The 20,000-nt window shown below is 52.2% G+C and overlaps 1 protein-coding gene across 1 annotated transcript in view; it reads left to right on the top strand.

The window, feature by feature from the left end:
* Positions 1 to 8,097: 8,097 nt before the first annotated feature.
* The window catches only part of sh2b2 (SH2B adaptor protein 2), a gene marked incomplete at its 3' end in the record, with an annotated part of 19,042 nt that continues 7,139 nt past the window's right edge, over positions 8,098 to 20,000 (top strand). The window contains exons 1-3 of the mRNA XM_079731986.1: positions 8,098 to 8,297; positions 15,295 to 16,206; positions 19,961 to 20,000. The exon at positions 19,961 to 20,000 is cut by the window's right edge and continues 62 nt beyond it. Of these exons, the coding sequence (XP_079588112.1) occupies positions 15,325 to 16,206; positions 19,961 to 20,000 (922 nt within the window). The 5' untranslated portion in view covers positions 8,098 to 8,297; positions 15,295 to 15,324. The remainder of the gene's footprint in view (positions 8,298 to 15,294; positions 16,207 to 19,960) is intronic.

A 20,000-nucleotide genomic window follows, 5' to 3' on the forward strand; every position in this document is an offset into this window, starting at 1 on the left:
CCAGAAGCAGAAGGGGAACATGCTTGTAGTGGATGACGTTTGAGTTGGTATCCTCTCTCCATTTAACGAAGCTTTGGCGGCGCTTGTTGCTGTACTACCCCGTGTGACCCACTAGGGGGCAGTCGATTACATTTAATTATTATCCAGAAGGGTTGAACGGTTCCACCGCCCCCCGTTGATTTGTGTGGACCGCAGGGGTCATCTCTAATCCACGGAGGTTAAATTAATGTTGAGAGGCAATCTCATGGGATTATATGAAATTAGATGATTAATGTGTGGATTCAGGGGACCAATTTTAATCATATTCTCAGATTATTACTGGAATGAATATCTGAGTACTATAGTTGATTTCAAGAAATGATTAGTATAAACGGTTATTGCTATGGGATTGTTTTGTGGTCAGAGTAAGAGAGATCTGAGTAAGGGTTTATTCAATATACAAAATAGAAATTGTGGGTATACTTCCTATAAAGAGGAGTAAGACAGTGTAGGCCTACACCTAAAGAAATCCTGCTTTTCCTCAAAGCTTCAACATGGCTATGCTTCAGGCCCAATCTGTCATCACTGTCAGAAGGCAGGCAGATATAATCACGCGTATTAAACATTATTAATCAATAACGATGCATAAGGGTGTGTTATGTTGACCATAGTATAGTTCAGAGGTTATTAGGGAAGTGGTTGGTGAGTGAGCCTTAAGCTAAACCAATGGTTATTCTCTATATACTATATATTCTTCTTATATTCTGTGCATGCTGCATTGTCTACTAACCGTTCAAGGGCTTTGCTTTAATATATATCCAATAAAGAGCATCAAATAAACTCCAAGATGTGATCTTCCTTCACAGCACAATGGACATTTATTTCTGGACCAATGAAATGTGTGTGGTTGTTGGAGGGGCGGGGTTTGTGTGAGCTTTAGGTGGATGTCCTGACTGATGAATATCCTATGGGGGGGGGGGGGTGTTATTGAGACAACACACAGACACACACACACACCACGGTGGTGTGTGTGGTTGTGTCTTGAATGGATGCCCTTTGATGTTGCGTTGCCACGGTTTCCATTGGACCGGTCTGCTGCGTCGCTGATTGGAGGACGGCCGGACGTGGAGGGTCTGCCTGTACCGGGTTCAGCTCGGAGGTCCGGCTGCAGCAGAGGACACCAGCGTCATGTTTTATTATTGAGTGGCTCCCTCTGACCCCGACCACAGCGCCCCCTGCCTCTGATTGGAGGCTGCCTCTGATTGGAGGCTGCCTCTGATTGGAGGCGGGCTCTACCGAGCTGCAGCCTCATTAGGGCAGGGGAGGACCTTCTGACTGGAGCACTGTCGCAGGCGCATATGAAAACACACAGAATTACAGACACGACACACAAACAGACAATTGCACACACAGACAGACTAATATAAACACACATACACACACGCACATAGACACACACACATTTACAAACACACAGACGGACTAATATATAAACATACCCATACACAATTACACAAACACACAATTACACACACACAGACACACAAACACAGACAGACTATTATACACTCTCACACAGACACAAATACAAACACACACTTGTGATCTCACTGATTGAGAAAACTTCTGTAACTATCTTATCTTTTGGAAGTGTTATGCAACGAAATTACACGTGTGAAGTTTTGGGTTAGAAAAATAAGTATTGATCCGAATAAAACCTGATTTTGTCAGGATGTTCCTTAAAGAAGTCCTTAAAAAACAACCTCATACCGTGTTGAAACCGCAACCTAAACTGCAGCTATACCACCCGTTCCTTTAATATCACTTTGCTTCATAAAGATGAATATTTCCCTCATAGTGTAGAACCCGGGGCTGTTATTGCCGAGTTACATAAGCTCTCCTCCACCTGCTGGGCACCCAGTGTCTCTGCAGGTCCAACATCTGACCACACGTCCTCCATTCACAACTCTCTCTGTCCGCTGGTTTCCCGGCGTCGGGGAGGATGTCATTCAGCACATTCACTGAGCGGCGCCCCATTCACGCCGCGCTCCGCTCCGCTTCCGAGCGCCTCTGACTGCAGCTCGGCTGGTTGCGTGGAGACCGCGGACACAGAGGGGGTGTGGGCGTGGGACCCGGAGGAGGGATCGCTGAATGTGTGTGCATGTGTGTCCGCGCACACGCACACTTCTCCCACGCAAGTGTATACTATTTCTCGTCTTCCTTAGAAACTCGGTGAACTCTCTCACACTCTTTCTTGCTCTTCCGCCCCCCCCCATCACCTCATCCACCGCCCCCCCGGAGGTGTTGCTATGGAAACAGGCCTCCTCTGTCAGGTGGCTCCATGCTGAAGGCTCACTGCACTCCGATTGGCTGTGCCAGGCTGTGTGCTTGGAACACTCGTGGCCCCGGCTCAGCCAATCATGGCCAGGAACCAAAGTCTCTCGCTCTCTCTCCCTCCCTCTCCTCCCTCCCTCCCTCCCTCCAGCCCTGTCGGACACCCCTCACCCTCCTGGGGAGACTCTCCTCCCCCTCCTTGTGAGGAGAGGATGGGGGGGGGGCTGTAGAGATGAATCACCATCATCTACTGAACGAAGCTCCGGGCAGGAGCACCACAGCGATGTATCCTCCCTGCACCCTTTCACCACGGAGGCTTCTGTTAACCCCTTCACCACGGAGGCTTCTGTTAACCCCTTCACCACGGAGGCTTCTGTTAACCCCTCCACCACGGAGGCTTCTGTTAACCCCTTCACCACGGAGGCTTCTGTTAACCCCTTCACCACGGAGGCTTCTGTTAACCCCTTCACCACGGAGGCTCCTGTTAACCCCTTCACCACGGAGGCTCCTGTTAACCCCTTCACCACGGAGGCTTCTGTTAACCCCTCCACCACGGAGGCTTCTGTTAACCCCTTCACCACGGAGGCTCCTGTTAACCCCTCCACCACGGAGGCTTCTGTTAACCCCTTCACCACGGAGGCTTCTGTTAACCCCTTCACCACGGAGGCTTCTGTTAACCCCTTCACCACGGAGGCTCCTGTTAACCCCTTCACCACGGAGGCTCCTGTTAACCCCTTCACCACGGAGGCTTCTGTTAACCCCTCCACCACGGAGGCTTCTGTTAACCCCTTCACCACGGAGGCTTCTGTTAACCCCTCCACCACAGAGACTTCTGTTAACCCCTTCACCACGGAGGCTTCTGTTAACCCCTTCACCACGGAGGATCCTGTTAACCCCTCCACCACGGAGGCTTCTGTTAACCCCTTCACCACGGAGGATCCTGTTAACCCCTTCACCATGGAGGCTTCTGTTAACCCCTCCACCACGGAGGCTCCTGTTAACCCCTTCACCACGGAGGCTTCTGTTAACCCCTCCACCACGGAGGCTCCTGTTAACCCCTTCACCACGGAGGCTTCTGTTAACCCCTTCACCCCGGCCGGGGTCGGGGACCAGGGGGGTCAAGAGGTTTTTATTTTAGTGGAGCTTATTCATTGCATTTGTGGACGAGCAAAATTCATAGCAACAATCAAACTTTAAACACAACCCAAGCTGTACACTAAACACAAACTCATCATCTAGAATTAGCAAAAATACTTTTATTTAAATGTTAGGTTTTGTGTCTTTGTGTGTGTGGTGTAAACGTATTCAACTTCTGATTATACTGTAATATAGAGCAGATAGTTTTAATTAAAAGAATTATGATAAATTAAAAAATCGATATATTTTATTTTTTTCAGTTATATTTTTGTGTAGGAAATGAAACACCAAGGTTGAGACTCGGTGACCTCAGAGCTGGCCACAGCCTTAATATGTAAATATATGTTTGCTTAAGAGAAGTCAATTAATGACAATAAATATTCATACTCTTTAACTAAACACGTCTTCACACGTGTGGGCGTGTGAAGATGGCGGCCGTATGGAGGAGGGGGTGGAACACACACACACACACACACACACACACACACACACACACACACACACACACACACACACACACAGGGGCAAATGGATCCGTCTCTCCGGGGGGGGAGAGGGGGGGTACTTCCTGTGCTTCTCCCTGCGTTGTTGTTGTTGTTGTTGTTGACAGTGTGGTTTACTGAGCTATCTTCAGCACTGCCACCGAGGGGCTCTGATGACATCATCGCACACGCACACACACACACACACACACACACACACACACACACACACACACACACTACCTTGCTAGCTCTGTAGCAGACATGATGGTAGGTCGAGGGTCAGGGACTGACAGCCTGTCGGCTAATCCAGGTGGTCTCAGTGATCCCTGTAGGGTTAGGACGCCTAACGCTGCAACCAGGTCCAGGTCTGTAGAGTCCAGGTCTAGACTCTACAGACCTGGACTCTACAGGTCTAGACCTATAGGGTCTAGACCTGTAGGGTCCAGGTCTGTAGGGACTAGACCCTACAGGTCTAGACCCTACAGGTCTACACCCTATAGGTCTAGACCCTACAGGTCTAGACCTGTAGGGTCCAGGTCTGTAGGGTCTAGACCTATAGGGTGTAGACCTGTAGGGTCCAGGTCTGTAGGGACTAGACCCTACAGGTCTAGACCCTACAGGTCTACACCCTATAGGTCTAGACCCTACAGGTCTAGACCTGTAGGGTCCAGGTCTGTAGGGTCTAGACCTATAGGGTCTAGACCTGTAGGGTCCAGGTCTGTAGGGACTAGACCCTACAGGTCTAGACCCTACAGGTCTACACCCTATAGGTCTAGACCCTACAGGTCTAGAACTGTAGGGTCCAGGTCTGTAGGGTCTAGACCTATAGGGTGTAGACCTGTAGGGTCCAGGTCTGTAGGGTCTAGACCTATAGGGTGTAGACCTGTAGGGTCCAGGTCTGTAGGGACTAGACCCTACAGGTCTAGACCCTACAGGTCTACACCCTATAGGTCTAGACCCTACAGGTCTAGACCTGTAGGGTCCAGGTCTGTAGGGTCTAGACCTATAGGGTGTAGACCTGTAGGGTCTAGTCCCTACAGACCTGGACCCTACAAGTCTAGACCCTATAGGTCTAGACCTGTAGGGTCCAGGTCTGTAGGGTCTAGACCTATAGGGTGTAGACCTGTAGGGTCTAGTCCCTACAGACCTGGACCCTACAGGTCTAGACCCTATAGGTCTAGACCTGTAGGGTCCAGGTCTGTAGGGTCTAGACCTATAGGGTGTAGACCTGTAGGGTCTAGTCCCTACAGACCTGGACCCTACAGGGTCTAGACCTATAGGGTCTAGACCCTATAGCTCTAGACCCTACAGGTCTAGAGTCTAGACCTGTAGGGTCTAGACTCTAGACCCTACAGGTCTAGACCTGCCAGACCTGGAGGGAGAGATGGATTACAAGAGAGATTAGATTGTATGTTTGTAATGTACGATCTAATATTAGATGGTATATCTAACTTATATTTTAGATATATTAGATATAGCGACCCCTCTCCTTCCACCTCTTTAAAAACCTTCCCCGAACCCCAGCTCTCTGCTTCCGCCGCACACACACACACACACACACACACACACACACACACACACACACACACACACACACACACACACACACACACATACTGTATACACACACAGACACACACACACATACTGTATACACACACACACAAACACAGTCATATTCACACACATAAAGAACACATATACACACACATACTGTATACACACACACACACACACACACACACATAACACTCCCATCCTCCAACCAACCACACACACACTAACCCCCCTCCACCACACACACACTCCACTACACACACCACCAGCGACCCCGGCTGTTTGATGTTTTCCTGTGATGTACATTTGAAGTCTTGATCGATGACTTCCACCAAAGAAGAAGGCTGCATGTTGCCAGCATGCTCCAGCCATTAACCCCCCAACCCAGCCCCCATCCAAACCCCTCTGTGACCCCCCCAATCCCTCCCCGGAGACTCCTGCTTGCGAATCATCTTTCCGGCAGGAAGTGTCTGCGGATCAATGAGAGAGAGAGAGAGAGAGAGAGAGAGAGACCGAGAGAGAGAGAGAGACCGAGAGAGAGGGGGGGGGGGGGGAGAGAGAGAGAGAGAGAGAGAGGGGGGGGGGAGAGAGAGAGAGAGAGAGAGAGAGAGAGAGGGAGAGGGAGGGAGAGAGAGAGAGAGGGAGAGAGAGAGAATGACAGAGAGAGAATGCCAGAGAGAGAGAGAGGGGGAGACAGGGAGAGAGAGACAGAGAGAGAGAGGGGTGTGAGGGAGGGAGAGAGAGAGAGAGGGAGAGAGAGAGAGAATGACAGAGAGAGAATGCCAGAGAGAGAGAGAGAGAGAGAGAGAGAGGGGTGTGAGGGAGGGAGAGAGAGAGGGAGAGAGAGAGAGAGAGAATGACAGAGAGAGAATGCCAGAGAGAGAGAGAGAGAGAGAGAGAGAGAGAGACAGGGAGACAGAGAGAGAGAGAGGGGTGTGAGGGAGGGAGAGAGAGAGGGAGAGAGAGAGAGGCAGGGAGACAGAGAGACAGAGAGAGAGAGGTGGGTTGTTGAGGGTGGGCTAGGGACTAGGGTCTTTTAAAACTCTGTTTGCATCACTGGTCAGTCTAAAAGGCTTTTCATGGTTCTACGTTCCCGCAACGCAAGGGGGTTACGGACCCCCTACGTCCTTGCGTACCCTCCTTGCGTCCACCGCAAGGGCCAGATGTGCGCCTCCCAAAAATAGTAAGCTTTAGCAGCAAGGGCTGTGATTGGTCCGCTTACTAAAACCCCACGCAGAACCATAAAAGTTCAAGACTGCGTCGAAGCGTCTGCGTGGTCATTGCGTTGCGGGAACGTGGCACCATAAAATACCCTCAAGAACTACAACCCCCATCAGCCACCTGGGTTCCACTGTGGATACACTGTGCCACAAGTCAACTTTTACAAAGTTTTCATCATAGAAACCATCCTCATAATGTAGTTTTGATATAAAGTCAGACGTCCCATCGTAGACGTTCTAAACTGTCAACCGATTTCAGCCGGCAGCACAGAGCAAATTCATCTCCGTGGTAACACTTTACAAACTAAAGGTCCATTCAGAATGTATGCCTCTGGGGGTCCCCTCTCTGATCAGCGGACCACCGTGAAGGGCGGAACAGGCTTTGATGGAGACAGGCCCTCGTAAAGCCGTCCGTCAGACCCAGAGGCCTCTTCCAGGCGTCTGGCTCCCAGTCAGTGGTGAACGAGCTCCCTGCCGACGTCAGGACCGCAGGGTCGCTCCCCAGCTTCCATAAAAGACTCAAGACACACCTGTTCAGAGTTCACCTGGACTCTGCAAAGCCCCACCCCACACACACACACACACTCACTTACGCACTTATTGTATGCTGCGCGTCCTGGCACTTAAAAACAATACTTAGCACTCGTAGACCAAAATGCATCATGGGACTTTGTGTTGGTGATACCCCATCACTCTGAGATGAGAGATGAACGCCGATGTACCTCGACCAATGCTCCTCAAAACATTGTTTTTCCACGTCTCCCATGACAACGCTTTGCCCCCCCGCTAAACATTGTTGAGCCGCGTTAGAAATCTGGTTAGGTGTACGCACAACCAAACCACACGTAGCCACGCCCCCACCTGGTGGCCCACCTGAGGCCTGTTTACGACCGGGGGGGGGGGATAGGGGATGTGTGTTTGTGTGTCTGTATGGTGTGCGTTTGTGTAATTGAGTGTGTGTGTGTGTGTGTGTGTGTGTGTGTGTGTGTGTGTGTGCGTGTAATTGAGTGGGAATTGGTGGGTGGGTAGGGGGGCTTACTATTTTGTCCTCTTTATCACATTAGTCATGTATAGGATTTATATGGATTTACTTTTTCATTCATTCACTTTCGTTATATTTCACTTTCGTTTTACTGTATTTAGTGAATGTACTTATTTTTTCACATGGTCCAGAAATGGCACGTGAGCGGTCCACTCATCGCTGAAGGTCACGTGAGCGGTCCCCTCATCAATGATTGGTTGGTATCGGCTCGTTCCAAGAGGGGAGGAGGGAAGGGCCCAAAACGTAAAGGGGACGCGGCCCCTTTAAGAGCGACCATGGTTGCTGTTATATAGCTCCGAGTGACACCCTCACGTTCACATAGACACTGTGTGTTCACCGCACCACCACGCCGACCAGGAGGGCAGTGTCTCCGAATAGCAGCTCCAGTCTGTCCGACATCACACGTAACCGGGCTCCCAGCGAGGGCCCGCCGTGGGCACAGCCGTGCAGAGGAGCCCCTGATGCGGTCTAGTCCTCACTAGACTCCCGTCCGCAGCACCGGAGCACAGCCCGACGGAGCCATGAGACGAGCCCTGCATTGAGGTGAGCACCGCCCGCTGCTTGCTCATCATCACTCCGCCGATCATCGTGTTCGCTAGGCGCTCGTATTGCGCGTACATGTTGGGCCACATCTGTTTCATTGTTGCCCGTATGCAGTCGCAAGGCGCCTTTCTTTACGCGGAGGGATGTAGACGCCGGGTCGAGGATAACGAGCCGTTCGCCTCCCGGTGCTGAGGAGAGCTTCTCCTTGGTAACGGAGCATCCAGCCGGCTGGCGCGCGAGAAGATGCTGACACCAAAACAAGGGAGGCTCGATGTACGACATCAGTTATTGGACGTTAGTAACAGGACGTTAGTAACAGGACACTAATAATAGGACGTTAGTAATAGGACGTTAGTAAAAGTACACTAGCAATAGGACGTTATTAACAAGACGTTAATAATAGGACGTTATTAACAGGACGTTAGGAGGCCTTTAACCAACGGGACTCATCTCGTCTTTGTGTCGTGTGTGGAGGCGCTGCACGAGAAGCTGAGATGGGGGTCGTTAGGGGCTTTCTGATAATCCACTTAATAGCCTTCAGGGAGTTAATACTGGACAGTCAAAACAGCAACGGCTGAACTAATTAAGACCTCTCGGGCGTGTGTGTGTGTGTGCGCGCGCGTGTGTGTGTTTGTGTACTGTGATCTCCAGTACGCCGTGTTGATGTGGTCGGCCTGTACGCTCCCATTCATTGTGATTGGAGAACGCGTCGCGTCTCTCAGTCATTCAGCTGCCGAGCCGCTGCCTCTCATTCAGTAAACGGAAGCAGCAGAGGAAGGTCGCACCGCCGTTATATGAAACCCAGCAGGCTTACCTTGTCGTACCGCCGTTATATGAAACCCAGCAGGCTTACCTTATCGGACCGAATATTAGCTCAGATATTGGACCTTCCGACGAGAGATGTCGGACATTTTTGTGTTGTTATACGACAGGTGCGCGGTTGAATCTACCCGTTTAGATAACGTCGTACGTTTCAGCCTATTGCGTCCAGTTTAAATTAGAATGAGAATGGATGTTGATAAGGAGACGGAGGAAGGCGACTCCCCCGCAGTCTGTGAATCACCACCCCGCCCCCTCCATCCCCCGCACCCCTGCTGCTCCAAGTCCCCTGCTCCTCGTCCGGGGCCCTGGGGATGAGTTACACCTGGGGGGGGGAGTTAGGGGAACCAGCGGTGGAATGCGTCTCCCCCTGGCTCCGTTATCAGCATATACAATATATATATATTATACAATATATAATCTAATATATTTATAATATGCAATATTTACACCCGTTAAGGGAGCGACACGCTACTGACCTGTATTAAGCCTGGGAACAAGTGGTGTGCGTGTGCGTGTGTTAGTGCGTGTGCGTGTGTACGCGTGCGTGTGTGTGTGTGCGTGTGTGCGTGTGTACGTGTGTGAGTGTGTGTGTGCGTGTAATTTAAATGGTAGAGGAGCCACAGTCATGCCCGGCACGCGGCCGTCTTATCAGCGCTGCTCAGGTGGGATTGTATTAGCTTGTGTGCATGTGTGTATCTCTACTCTGGCGTGTGTGTGTGCTTGTGTACGTGTGTGTCTCCACTCTGGCAGAGTGATGGAGTCGTCAGTCTATCTCTGTCTCTGTCTGTCTGCCTGCCTGCCTGTCTGTCTCTGGCTCAGTCCGCCAGTCTGCTGTCTGTCTCTCTTTGCCTGTCTCTCTGTCTGGCTCTCTGTCTGTCTGCCTGCCTGTCTTTCTCTGTCTCAGTCTGCCAGTCTGTCTCTCTGTCTGTCTCTCTGCCTGCCTGTCTGCCAGCCTGTCTCTCTGTCTGTCTGATGGTCTGCCTGCCTGTCTGTCTGCTATCATGACCTTTAAAGTATGAGGAGAGCTCATTGGAGGTCTGGTTCCTCCCCTGCACCAATGGGGGGGGGGGGGGGGGGCGAGGCGAGGTTATCAAGGCCACAGGTCAAAGGTCGCCATGATGAGCAGAGGTTCTAACAGCGGAGGCGTGTCTGTCTGTTCTCCCTCCCTGTCCTGCTACGCACACACACACACACACACACACACACACACACACACACACACACAACCCTACACACACACACACACACACACACAACCCTACACACACACACACACACACACACACGTATACAAACACACACACACATACATATGTATACACAAACACACATACCACATACACACGCATGGAGAACCTTATCGTCTTTCTCTATCTCCTGACCAGACCCAGAGCTATCTGCCATGGAAGTTCTCATCTCTATCTGTCAAACACACACACACACACACACGCACACACCCAAACATATACAAACTTCACATCCTTTCATGTTTGCAAACTCCTTCTTGACTTCTCTTCAGTCGGTTGCACTTTGACCTTTCCCTGTGACCCTTGACCCGTGACCCTGCGGACTAGCAGGACAGACGTCAGGACAGACGTCAGGCCTGTTCCCAGGTGGACCGGGCTCTCTGATGACGCGCTGGGAACAAGAGACGTAGGCTCAACTCAGACCACCGCATCTTGAAGTCAGAACTCTTATTGCTGACCTGCCGCAGTCCTCTCCTCTGACGCCCTGATGCCCTGATTACGCTCTGAATCGGTCTGACTCGGGAGGGCGTGGCTGAATGCTGGCGTGTGTGTTCACACGCGGTGGCATCCTCAACGCGCCGGCGTGGGGGAGGCGTAGGGCCCGGCAGGCGCCTCTGAGCCTGCAGACGCTCCTCATCGTGCACAGCGTTGACGTCCCAAAGTGTTGAATAAGGAGCACTCAGCTAGCGTCTCCACGTAGCCGCGGCGCTGCGGAGGCCGGCGCATGGTTAATTAATGCCGCGTTTGAAGCCTATACGACGGTAATTGAGTGGCGAGGCTTAAACACGGTGGGGGGTGGCGTGTTGCGGGGGGCAGGGAGGGGGGGCAGGAAGCTGCTGTTGCTGCTGCAGTCGGACACATGACTGGAGCGGCTAATCTTAGACAGCGAGCTCCCGGACTGCATCCTCTAGGGGGGACGCACTGCTGGCCCTCTGCCCCTAGTGTGTGTGTGTGTGTGTGTGTGTGTGTGTGTACGCGTGCATGTGTTATAATATGTGCATGTGTGTCTGTATGTGCTTGCGTGCATGTGTGAGCGTGTATGTTATATTGTGTGTGTGTGTGTGTGCGTGTCCGTGTGTGTGTGTGCGCTTCTATGCATGTGTGTGTGTTTATGTATGTGCCTGTATGTGTGTTTATGTATGTGCCTGTACTATATGTGTTTATGTATGTTTATGTGTGTGTATGTGTGTATCTGAATGCGTGTGCATGTGTGCATGTGTGCTTCCATGCGTGTCACCTGGTACATGGGTATGTTGCGTTGCATCGAGAACTCGTAGGGCGCTCAACACACAACACACAGCGCACAACGAACAGGATGAGCGTGCGGTCTGCATCGGCTCTGCTCCGAGTCCCACCTCTGGATGACAGGCAGGACCTAGTGCACGCACGCACACACACACACACACACACACACACATATATACAACCACACGCAGTCACACGGACACACGAACGCACACACGCATGCACACACACACACGCACAGACACACACACACACACGCACAGACAAACACACACGCACACACACACACACACATATATACACACCCACATGCAGACACACATACACACAGACACACACGCATCGAACACACAAAAACAATGTCTCCTTCCTCTCCCCCCTCCCTGCTCAGCTTACAGACACAACCCCACCATCTGACGGAGATATCAGCCGCACTCCCCTGGGCGGGGGGGGGAAGCAGTGGGAGATACTTACAGCAGATTGTGGAGATCAGGGGGTGCAGAACGGAGGTTAAAAGGACAAGGCTTTCATGGGATGGGGGTGGGTGGGGGGCGTGGCCCGGGTCTTCCTGGTGACGGGCTGTAGTCCGGGACCCCCACCCGGGCCTGGAGTGGGTGTCACTCTCAGGGCCTCATTCATCTTCCTCCTGTCTCGTCTGCACGCACACACGCACACAAGCACACACGCACACACGCACACACACGCACGGTGTGTGTGTGTGTGTGTGTGTGTGTGTGTGTGTCGCTCCTCATTCAACAGCTGTGCTCTCAACTTCTCATTCATGTTTCTTCTGTGTTGTCTACCTGCACACACAAACACACACACACACACACACACACACACACACGCATTCACATACATACACACACACACATGCACGCAGACACACTGATTGTTTGAGCAGCTGTTCTCTGGAGCACACACACGACTTCTCACTATTCTCCGCCTTCACGACCTCACACACACACACACACACACACACACAGACACACACACACACACACACACACAGGTTCTGTCTACTACTTGTAGTCCGTACAGGCTGGGGCTGGGCGATATATCGATATTCAAAATATATCGATATTTTTTCAAACGCGATATGGAACGAGACCACATCGTCAGCATCGGTATCATTTAATTTACTTTGAAATTACAACACATTTGTTGCAAATAACAGCAGCTTCGAACCGCGCCTGCCGCCTGCTATTTCGTAACTCTGCTTATGTCTCTCCCGCTCTGCCTCCGGCTCACACACACAGCGGCTCCATAGTATGGAAATGGTTTGGATATAAGGTGTCTGACGAATTACCAAACGGTAGGTAGGTATAGTAATAACGGTAACTCCACAGTAACTAACTTAAAGGTTTCTCACACCGCAAGACCCAAACATAAAACATAAACAAGAAACCTTACAACGCCCCGCCCCCACGCAGTCGTTACATTCATAATATTTCGGAGGCGCACACAGCTTTCGGCCTTGATATTATATATTATAATGTTCTCAAATACGAGGCGGAGGCAGTGTCTAGTCCACGGTTTATGCAACCATCAAACTGTATTCAATTCCGAACGGTAGGAATAGTAATGGTAAATCGGCGCGCGGAGCCGACATTTACCTTATATCGATATTCTGCTATAGAATATCGAAGATATCGAGATATGAATTTTGGTCCTTATCGCCCAGCCCTAGTCCTGGCACTCTGTCCTACGTGTGATGGTTCACACACTGCTCACTTCCTCTCTGTTCCGTGGCTTCAGTTTCATGCTGACTGACTGTGTGCGTGTGTGTTTGTGTGTGTGTGTGTGTGTGTGTGTGTGTATGTGTTTGTGTTTGTACATCTGTGTGTGTGTGTGTGTGTGTACATCTGTGTGTGCATGTGTGTACATCTGTGTGTGTGTTTAGATGTGTGTATATGTGTGTGTGTTTGTGTGTATGTGTTTGTGTATGTTCATCTGTGTGTGTGTGTGCACATCTGTGTGTGTGTGTGTGTACACCTGTGTGTGTGTTTAGATGTGTGTATGTGTGTTTGTGTGTATGTGTGTGTATGTGTTTGTGTATGTTCATCTGTGTGTTTGTGTGTGTGTGTGTGTACATCTGTGTGTGCGTGTGTGTGTGTGTACATCTGTGTGTGTCTGTATGTACATCTGTGTGTGCGTGTGTGTGTATTTGTGTGTGTGTGTGTGTGTGCGTGTACATGTGTTTGTGTGTGTGTGTGTTTGGGTGTTTGTTAGGTTGTGTGTGTAACTCACACTTCATTGAGCTGGAGGATCGCTTCCTGTTCTGGGCGGAATGCCGGTAGTGTTAGTTTGAGCGAGGTGTGGTCAGGGCAGATCCTGCTGGTGTTTCTGCTGAATGGGGAACGGCTTGAGATCACGTAACGCTCGTTGACTCCTGCCACTCACAGCCGGGAGGACGCAGAGCCAGCAAAAAAAGAAAGGGTTATGGTTCAACAGAGAGCTTAGCACCGGATGACTTTGGACTCCGTCAAATGACCAGTGGTATTGGAGTATGTCTGTGTACAGTACATCCATATATCTCTACAGGGACAGACTTGGAACACTGCCTTCACGGTCGTCCTGGTAACAACCTGGTTTGTTGAGACTCAGGGAGGCCTCACAAGGTACAGTAACTCTGTGTGTCAGAGAAGCGCTACCCAAACCACTCAAACATGAAGGGCTAAAGTATAAAAGGAAACGCAGTGTTCTTATTGGGTAGAACCGCATTGGCAACACTGCAACCCCACCTTCCCAGGCTAGCTGGAACAGAGGGGCTGACATCGCTGCCTTACGGCCCCCAGACTGTTGGCCCCCAGACTGTTGGCCCCAAGACTGTTGGCCCCCAGACTGTTGGCCCCCAGACTGTCGGCCCCCAAACTGTTGGCCCCCAGACTGTTGGCCCCCAGACTGTTGGCCCCCAGACTGTTGGCCCCCAGACTGTTGGCCCCTGACTGTTGGCTGAGACCCCACAGGAGACAGAACATGGCGTCAGTGCCGAGCCAATCACCATCAGCCCCTCTGAGGTGGTGCAGCTCCATCGGTCACTGTGATGGATGGTCAGGGATGGGGAGTTCTTCTTGTTTGTTTGTGCGGAGCTCTGCGGTAGAGCTGTTTCCTTGGCGATGTGATGGAATTTGACGCGGGTTTGCCTCGTCGCCGCCCAGTGAGAGGCGGGATGTGCTGACCGCTGGATGCCACCGAGGGGGAGGGGATCGGGGGGGATCGGGGGGGACAGTAACGGGACGGTTCACAAATCACTCAAGGTCCAAGGAGTTTATTTGTCATTGTAATACACAACGAAATACAGTTTGGAACTCTCTAGCAGCAGTTAGTGTTTAAATGTATAAATAGCAGAACGAAAAAAGGCACAAGAAGACAATGACAAATAAGACAATGACACAAAGACAGAAAAAAATAAATATATATGCATATAATTAGTGATATGTAGCTTAAAAATGATCCCTGTACATATTGTGCCGATCAAGTCCGATCTGTTATGCTGTGTGTGTGTGGAGGACCGGGGCAGCAGCTGTTGGAGGCTACTGCTTTTGGGAAAAAGCTGTTCCTCAGTCTTGCGGTGCGGGGGTCATCTATGAGGACGGCCATAGATGACAGCCGCTTCCAGCGGTCCATTGGTCGCTCCCGCGCCCCCACCCTAACATGTGACCCTGCGCCCCTCCCCCCAGGCGGTCCCGGCTGGGGGCCATGGCCCAGTGATGAACGGAGCGGGGGGCAGCCCAGACCTCTCCTCCTGCCCGCTGCCTGACTGGCGGGAGTTCTGTGAGCTCCACGCGCGCGCCTCCGCCTCTGACTTCGCCCACAAGTTCCAGCGCTTCCTGGCGGAGAACCCCTGCTACGCCGCGCCCGGAGCCGACCTCAGCTTCTCCCAGCACTTCACCGCGCACTTCCTGGACTGCTTCTCGGCGGCGCTGAGCCAGGCCCGGGAGAGCCGGGCCGCGTCCCCCGGGGAGGACGGCCAGGGGGCCCCGCCCAAGTACAGCATCGTCCCCTTCCTGGGGATCCAGGGCTGCCCGCTGTCCTACGGCCACGACCCCTACCAGCGCCGCAAGGACGCCGGGGCCTCCAGCGAATCCCTGGACAGCATGGACAGCCTGGGGGGCGGGGCCTCCTCCCGGGGCCCCCAGGTGCCCCACAAGACGCCGGCGCTGGGCCAGTCCCGCAGCTCGGAGGACGTGTCGGTGTCGCACCCCAAGGCGCGCTTCAAGAAGGGCTTCTCGCTGCGCAACATGAGCCTCTGCGTGGTGGACGGCGTGAAGGAGATCTGGCACCGCCGCGCCTCGCCGGAGCCCGACGCCACGCCGACCCCCCCCCCCGGGGCCCGGCGGGCCAACGGCGGGGGGGAGGCGGCGGCGGCGGGCGGGGAGCGGTGGGCCCAGAAGCTGCGTCTGCCGCGGGGGGGCCACCGGGCGGAGCTGCTGGAGGTGCAGCGAGAGGGGGCGCTGCGCTACATGGTGGCCGACGACAGCAGCTGCGTTGGGGGGGCGGCGCAGTGGCTGAAGTGCCGGCTGCTTCTGAGGAAGACCAAGCGGGAGGAGGAGCGGGACAAGTTCTTCCTGGAGTTCTACGTGCCGCCCAAGGTGAGACCGGGTCTCGAGTGGAGCCCAGTGTCCTGGAGTACTGGGGCCTCGTGGCCTGGAGCCTGGAGCCCTGAGGCCTGGAGCCCTGGGGCTCTGGAGCTCTGGAGCTCTGGAGCCCTGGGGCCTGGAGCCCTGGGGCCTGGAGCCCTGGGGGCCTGGAGCCCTGAGGCCTGGAGCCCTGGGGCTCCAGGGCTCAGGGCTCTGGAGCCCTGGAGCTCTGGAGCCCTGGGGCCTGGAGCTCTGGAGCCCTGGGGGCCTGGAGCTCTGGAGCCCTGGAGCTCTGGAGCCCTGGGGGCCTGGAGCTCTGGAGCCCTGGAGCTCTGGAGCCCTGGGGGCCTGGAGCCCTGGGGCTCTGGAGCCCTGGGGGCCTGGAGCCCTGGGGCTCTGGAGCCCTGGAGCTCTGGAGCCCTGGGGCCTGGAGCCCTGGGGGCATGGAGCCCTGGAGCTCTGGAGCCCTGGGGCCTGGAGCCCTGGGGGCCTGGAGCCCTGGGGCCTTGAGCCCTGGAGCCTTGAGCTCTGGGGCCTGGAGGTCAGAGGTCATAAAACATTTTGTGTTATTTTATTTTAGATTCAATATGGTCATTGCCATCAAACCTTCCTCAATCCAAGTGTTATTGATTCAAAAAGAACATCAGAGCAGTTAGATACACATTTTACACAGAGCTCCACGGTGGATGTTTAGAACATGTCCTGAGGGCGACCAGGTTCCCGTGGGCTCCGTGTTAGCTGCCCCTGCCCTAAAGCTCTCTGCTCATATCTACTACGGTAAACAGAGTCACTGAAGGTACATGAAAACACGGACACACGCGGTCCACTCGCAAGATACTGCGTCATTTTAATAGCTGAGGTGGTGATTCCTAGATATCAAAGTCCTCACCCCATCACATTCTGTGGAAAGTACAGTTGTTATTTTAGGTTTTACTGTTTTTCGTCAAATCTTCGGTTTCATATCCTCATTCACACCAAAGAGAAGAAGCCTGAACAGAAACGGAAAGGGAGAGGATCGCATCATAACGTTGTGCAACATCCTGCCCCGTCCGACCAGATCGGAAGATCAGCGCATTCATAATGCAGAGGCAGGGCTCCTTAGGAGCCCAGTCGTAAAAGCCGGTTCCTGCCTGCTCACGGCTGGCTGGCTCTGGCCCCGTCCCTGTCAGGGCCATCAATCTGGCCGCTGCGCCCGGTGGCGGGAGGTGGCTCTCCGCCCCAGCAGTACCCTGCATTATGACGCAGCAGAGAGCCTGCAGAGCCCGCCTGGCTCCTCCGGCCATCCACCCATCATTATAGAACTACACCCAGGACTAGCACGCTACAATGGGTAATGTAGTTCTGTTCATGAATATAGAACTACACCCAGGACTAGCACGCTACAATGGGTAATGTAGTTCTGTTCATGAATATAGAACTACACCCAGGACTAGCACGCTACAATGGGTAATGTAGTTCTGTTCACAAGTAAAGAACTACATTATGGACTAGCACGCTAGCAATGGGTGATGAGGTTCTGTTCATGGGTATAGAACTACATTATGGACTAGCACGCTACAATGGGTAATGTAGTTCTGTTCACAAGTAAAGAACTACATTATGGACTAGCACGCTAGCAATGGGTGATGAGGTTCTGTTCATGGGTATAGAACTACATTATGGACTAGCACGCTACAATGGGTAATGTAGTTCTGTTCATGGGTATAGAACTACATCCAGTGCTGTGTTCCAATATCCATACTATCCGTACTTTCTATACTTAGTTTGAATACGTAGGGCGTTCCAATTAAGATCGGGCGAAAATAAGTGTACTGAAATGACTCAAAACGGTCAAACCGCGAAGTGTGGATCGATGAATACTTTTCGTACTCAACGGCAGCCATCTTAGCTACGTAGCGGAAGAGGGCGGAGCCAGGCTGAGCCAAAGTCGGCGCATTTTCCACATAACCTTCATCAATAGAGTCATTTTGTAGTTTTTATAGCTTTTATAACTTTTTATACCTGCTAGGCGTAAAGAGTTCACCGTTCAAAGCGGGATGTTTATTGCGGGGGAGGAGCGGCGGCAGTCGTGATCTTAATTTCCGGTCAGTGCACCACGGAGTATTCGATTTGGAACAACACTGACATCTGAAAATTAGCGCATTTAGTGAGTGCGGATAGTGTACTACGTTTAAGTGTACTCATGGCAGTATGGATAATGGAACACAGCACAGGACTAGCACGCTAGCAATGGGTAATGTAGTTCTGTTCACGAGTACGGAACTACATTATGGACTTGCACGCTAGCAATGGGTAATGTAGTTCCGTTCACGAGTACGGAACTACATTATGGACTAGCACGCTAGCCATGTGCCCCGATGTGGTCCGACTCCCAGATGACTCATAGCATCGCATCGTTCCGGAAGGAGGCTTTCTCTAAGATGTATCCAAGTAGCCTTTAACCCGGCTGGCGCTGTGGTACCCTCACGCCACGTTCACAACGACATGCGTCCGTCGACGGATGACTGAGGGCGTGTCTGACGTATAGGGGACTAGCCTTGTAGACGCAGCCTGCAGCCAATCAAATCGCTTCCCGCTAACAAAGCCGATGTGTGGATATAAATACAATAGATCAGCCGGATTTCTCCTGCTTCTTCCTGCTTGTTATTGCAAAATGGATCCAGTAGTCGCGTGGAGTGTATTTGCACAACCGCGATCTGATTGGCCGACGGCTCCGTCGCTGCTTGAAAAGTTGAACTTTTTGACGCAGGCCACGGAGCCGACCGAACGGACGGACCCACAATGCATTTCGAGAGCGCCCCATGCAAAGTCAATGAGATCCGTCGATGGACGCATGTAGTGTGAATGCGCCCTCAGGGTCCAGAGTCACATCAGCAGCACTGAACGACAACCGCGGACGAGCAGGGAGCATCCTGTTTAGAGCAGGAAGTGGCTGTGAGGGCGACTCTGGGGACACGCGCTGTTTAGAGGCGTGGAGGGCAGCCAACTACACGGCAAATCAAGATAAGAGTGTGTTTCTCCAGACGGATCCGCAGATAAGCTGCAGAAAGCTTCCCCTTCTGCCCTCTCATCCCCTCCTTCCTCTCTCTCTCTCTCTCTCTCTCTTTTTCTTTTCCTTTTTTATTTTCCTTCCTTCTTTCTGTAGATTTTGGTCATTCTTGTCCTTCTTTCCTCTATTGGTTCTCTCCGTCTCTCTCTCTCTTTCTCTCTCTCTCCCTCTCTTTCTTCCTCGACAGAATATTGATCTCCGTGACTCATGCCGTCTCTTCAGGAGTGTCACGGTGACGAGAGAGGCAGTGAATCACTGAAACAGCAAGGATTGTGTGTATCATAACATGAGGAGGGTTGGAGGGTCGCTGCAGTCAGTCTTCACTCTAACGATGTTCTGCTGACGTGCATTCAAATCAACCCGGATTAACAACCACGTCTACAGGGAGCTCAATCTCAGTCCACGTCACACCCCTTAAAACATCCACCCAGAAACACGAAACACATTTACATTCAGGGCGTTCAGCAGACGCTTTTATCCAAAGCGACTTACAATAAGTACATTTGTCAGAAGAAAGAGAAACCACAATAAATCGCTGTCGGTTGTTTCATAGAACCAAGTGCCAAGCACTGACAATCGCTAGGTTAACCCATTCCCCGTGTACATCGGAGATAGCTAGGACAAGATGCTACACGATGCTAAGTACTGTTCTTAAGTGATGAAAGCACTCCATCCTCCGGCTGTCTGACCACCGTGTCGTTGTGTCCCTGTCCTCAGTCGTCGAAGCCCAAGGTGAGCATCCCTCTGTCGGCCATCG

This window comes from Pollachius pollachius, assembly GCF_949987615.1.
Source record: "Pollachius pollachius genome assembly, chromosome: 3".
Lineage (NCBI taxonomy): Eukaryota > Metazoa > Chordata > Actinopteri > Gadiformes > Gadidae > Pollachius > Pollachius pollachius.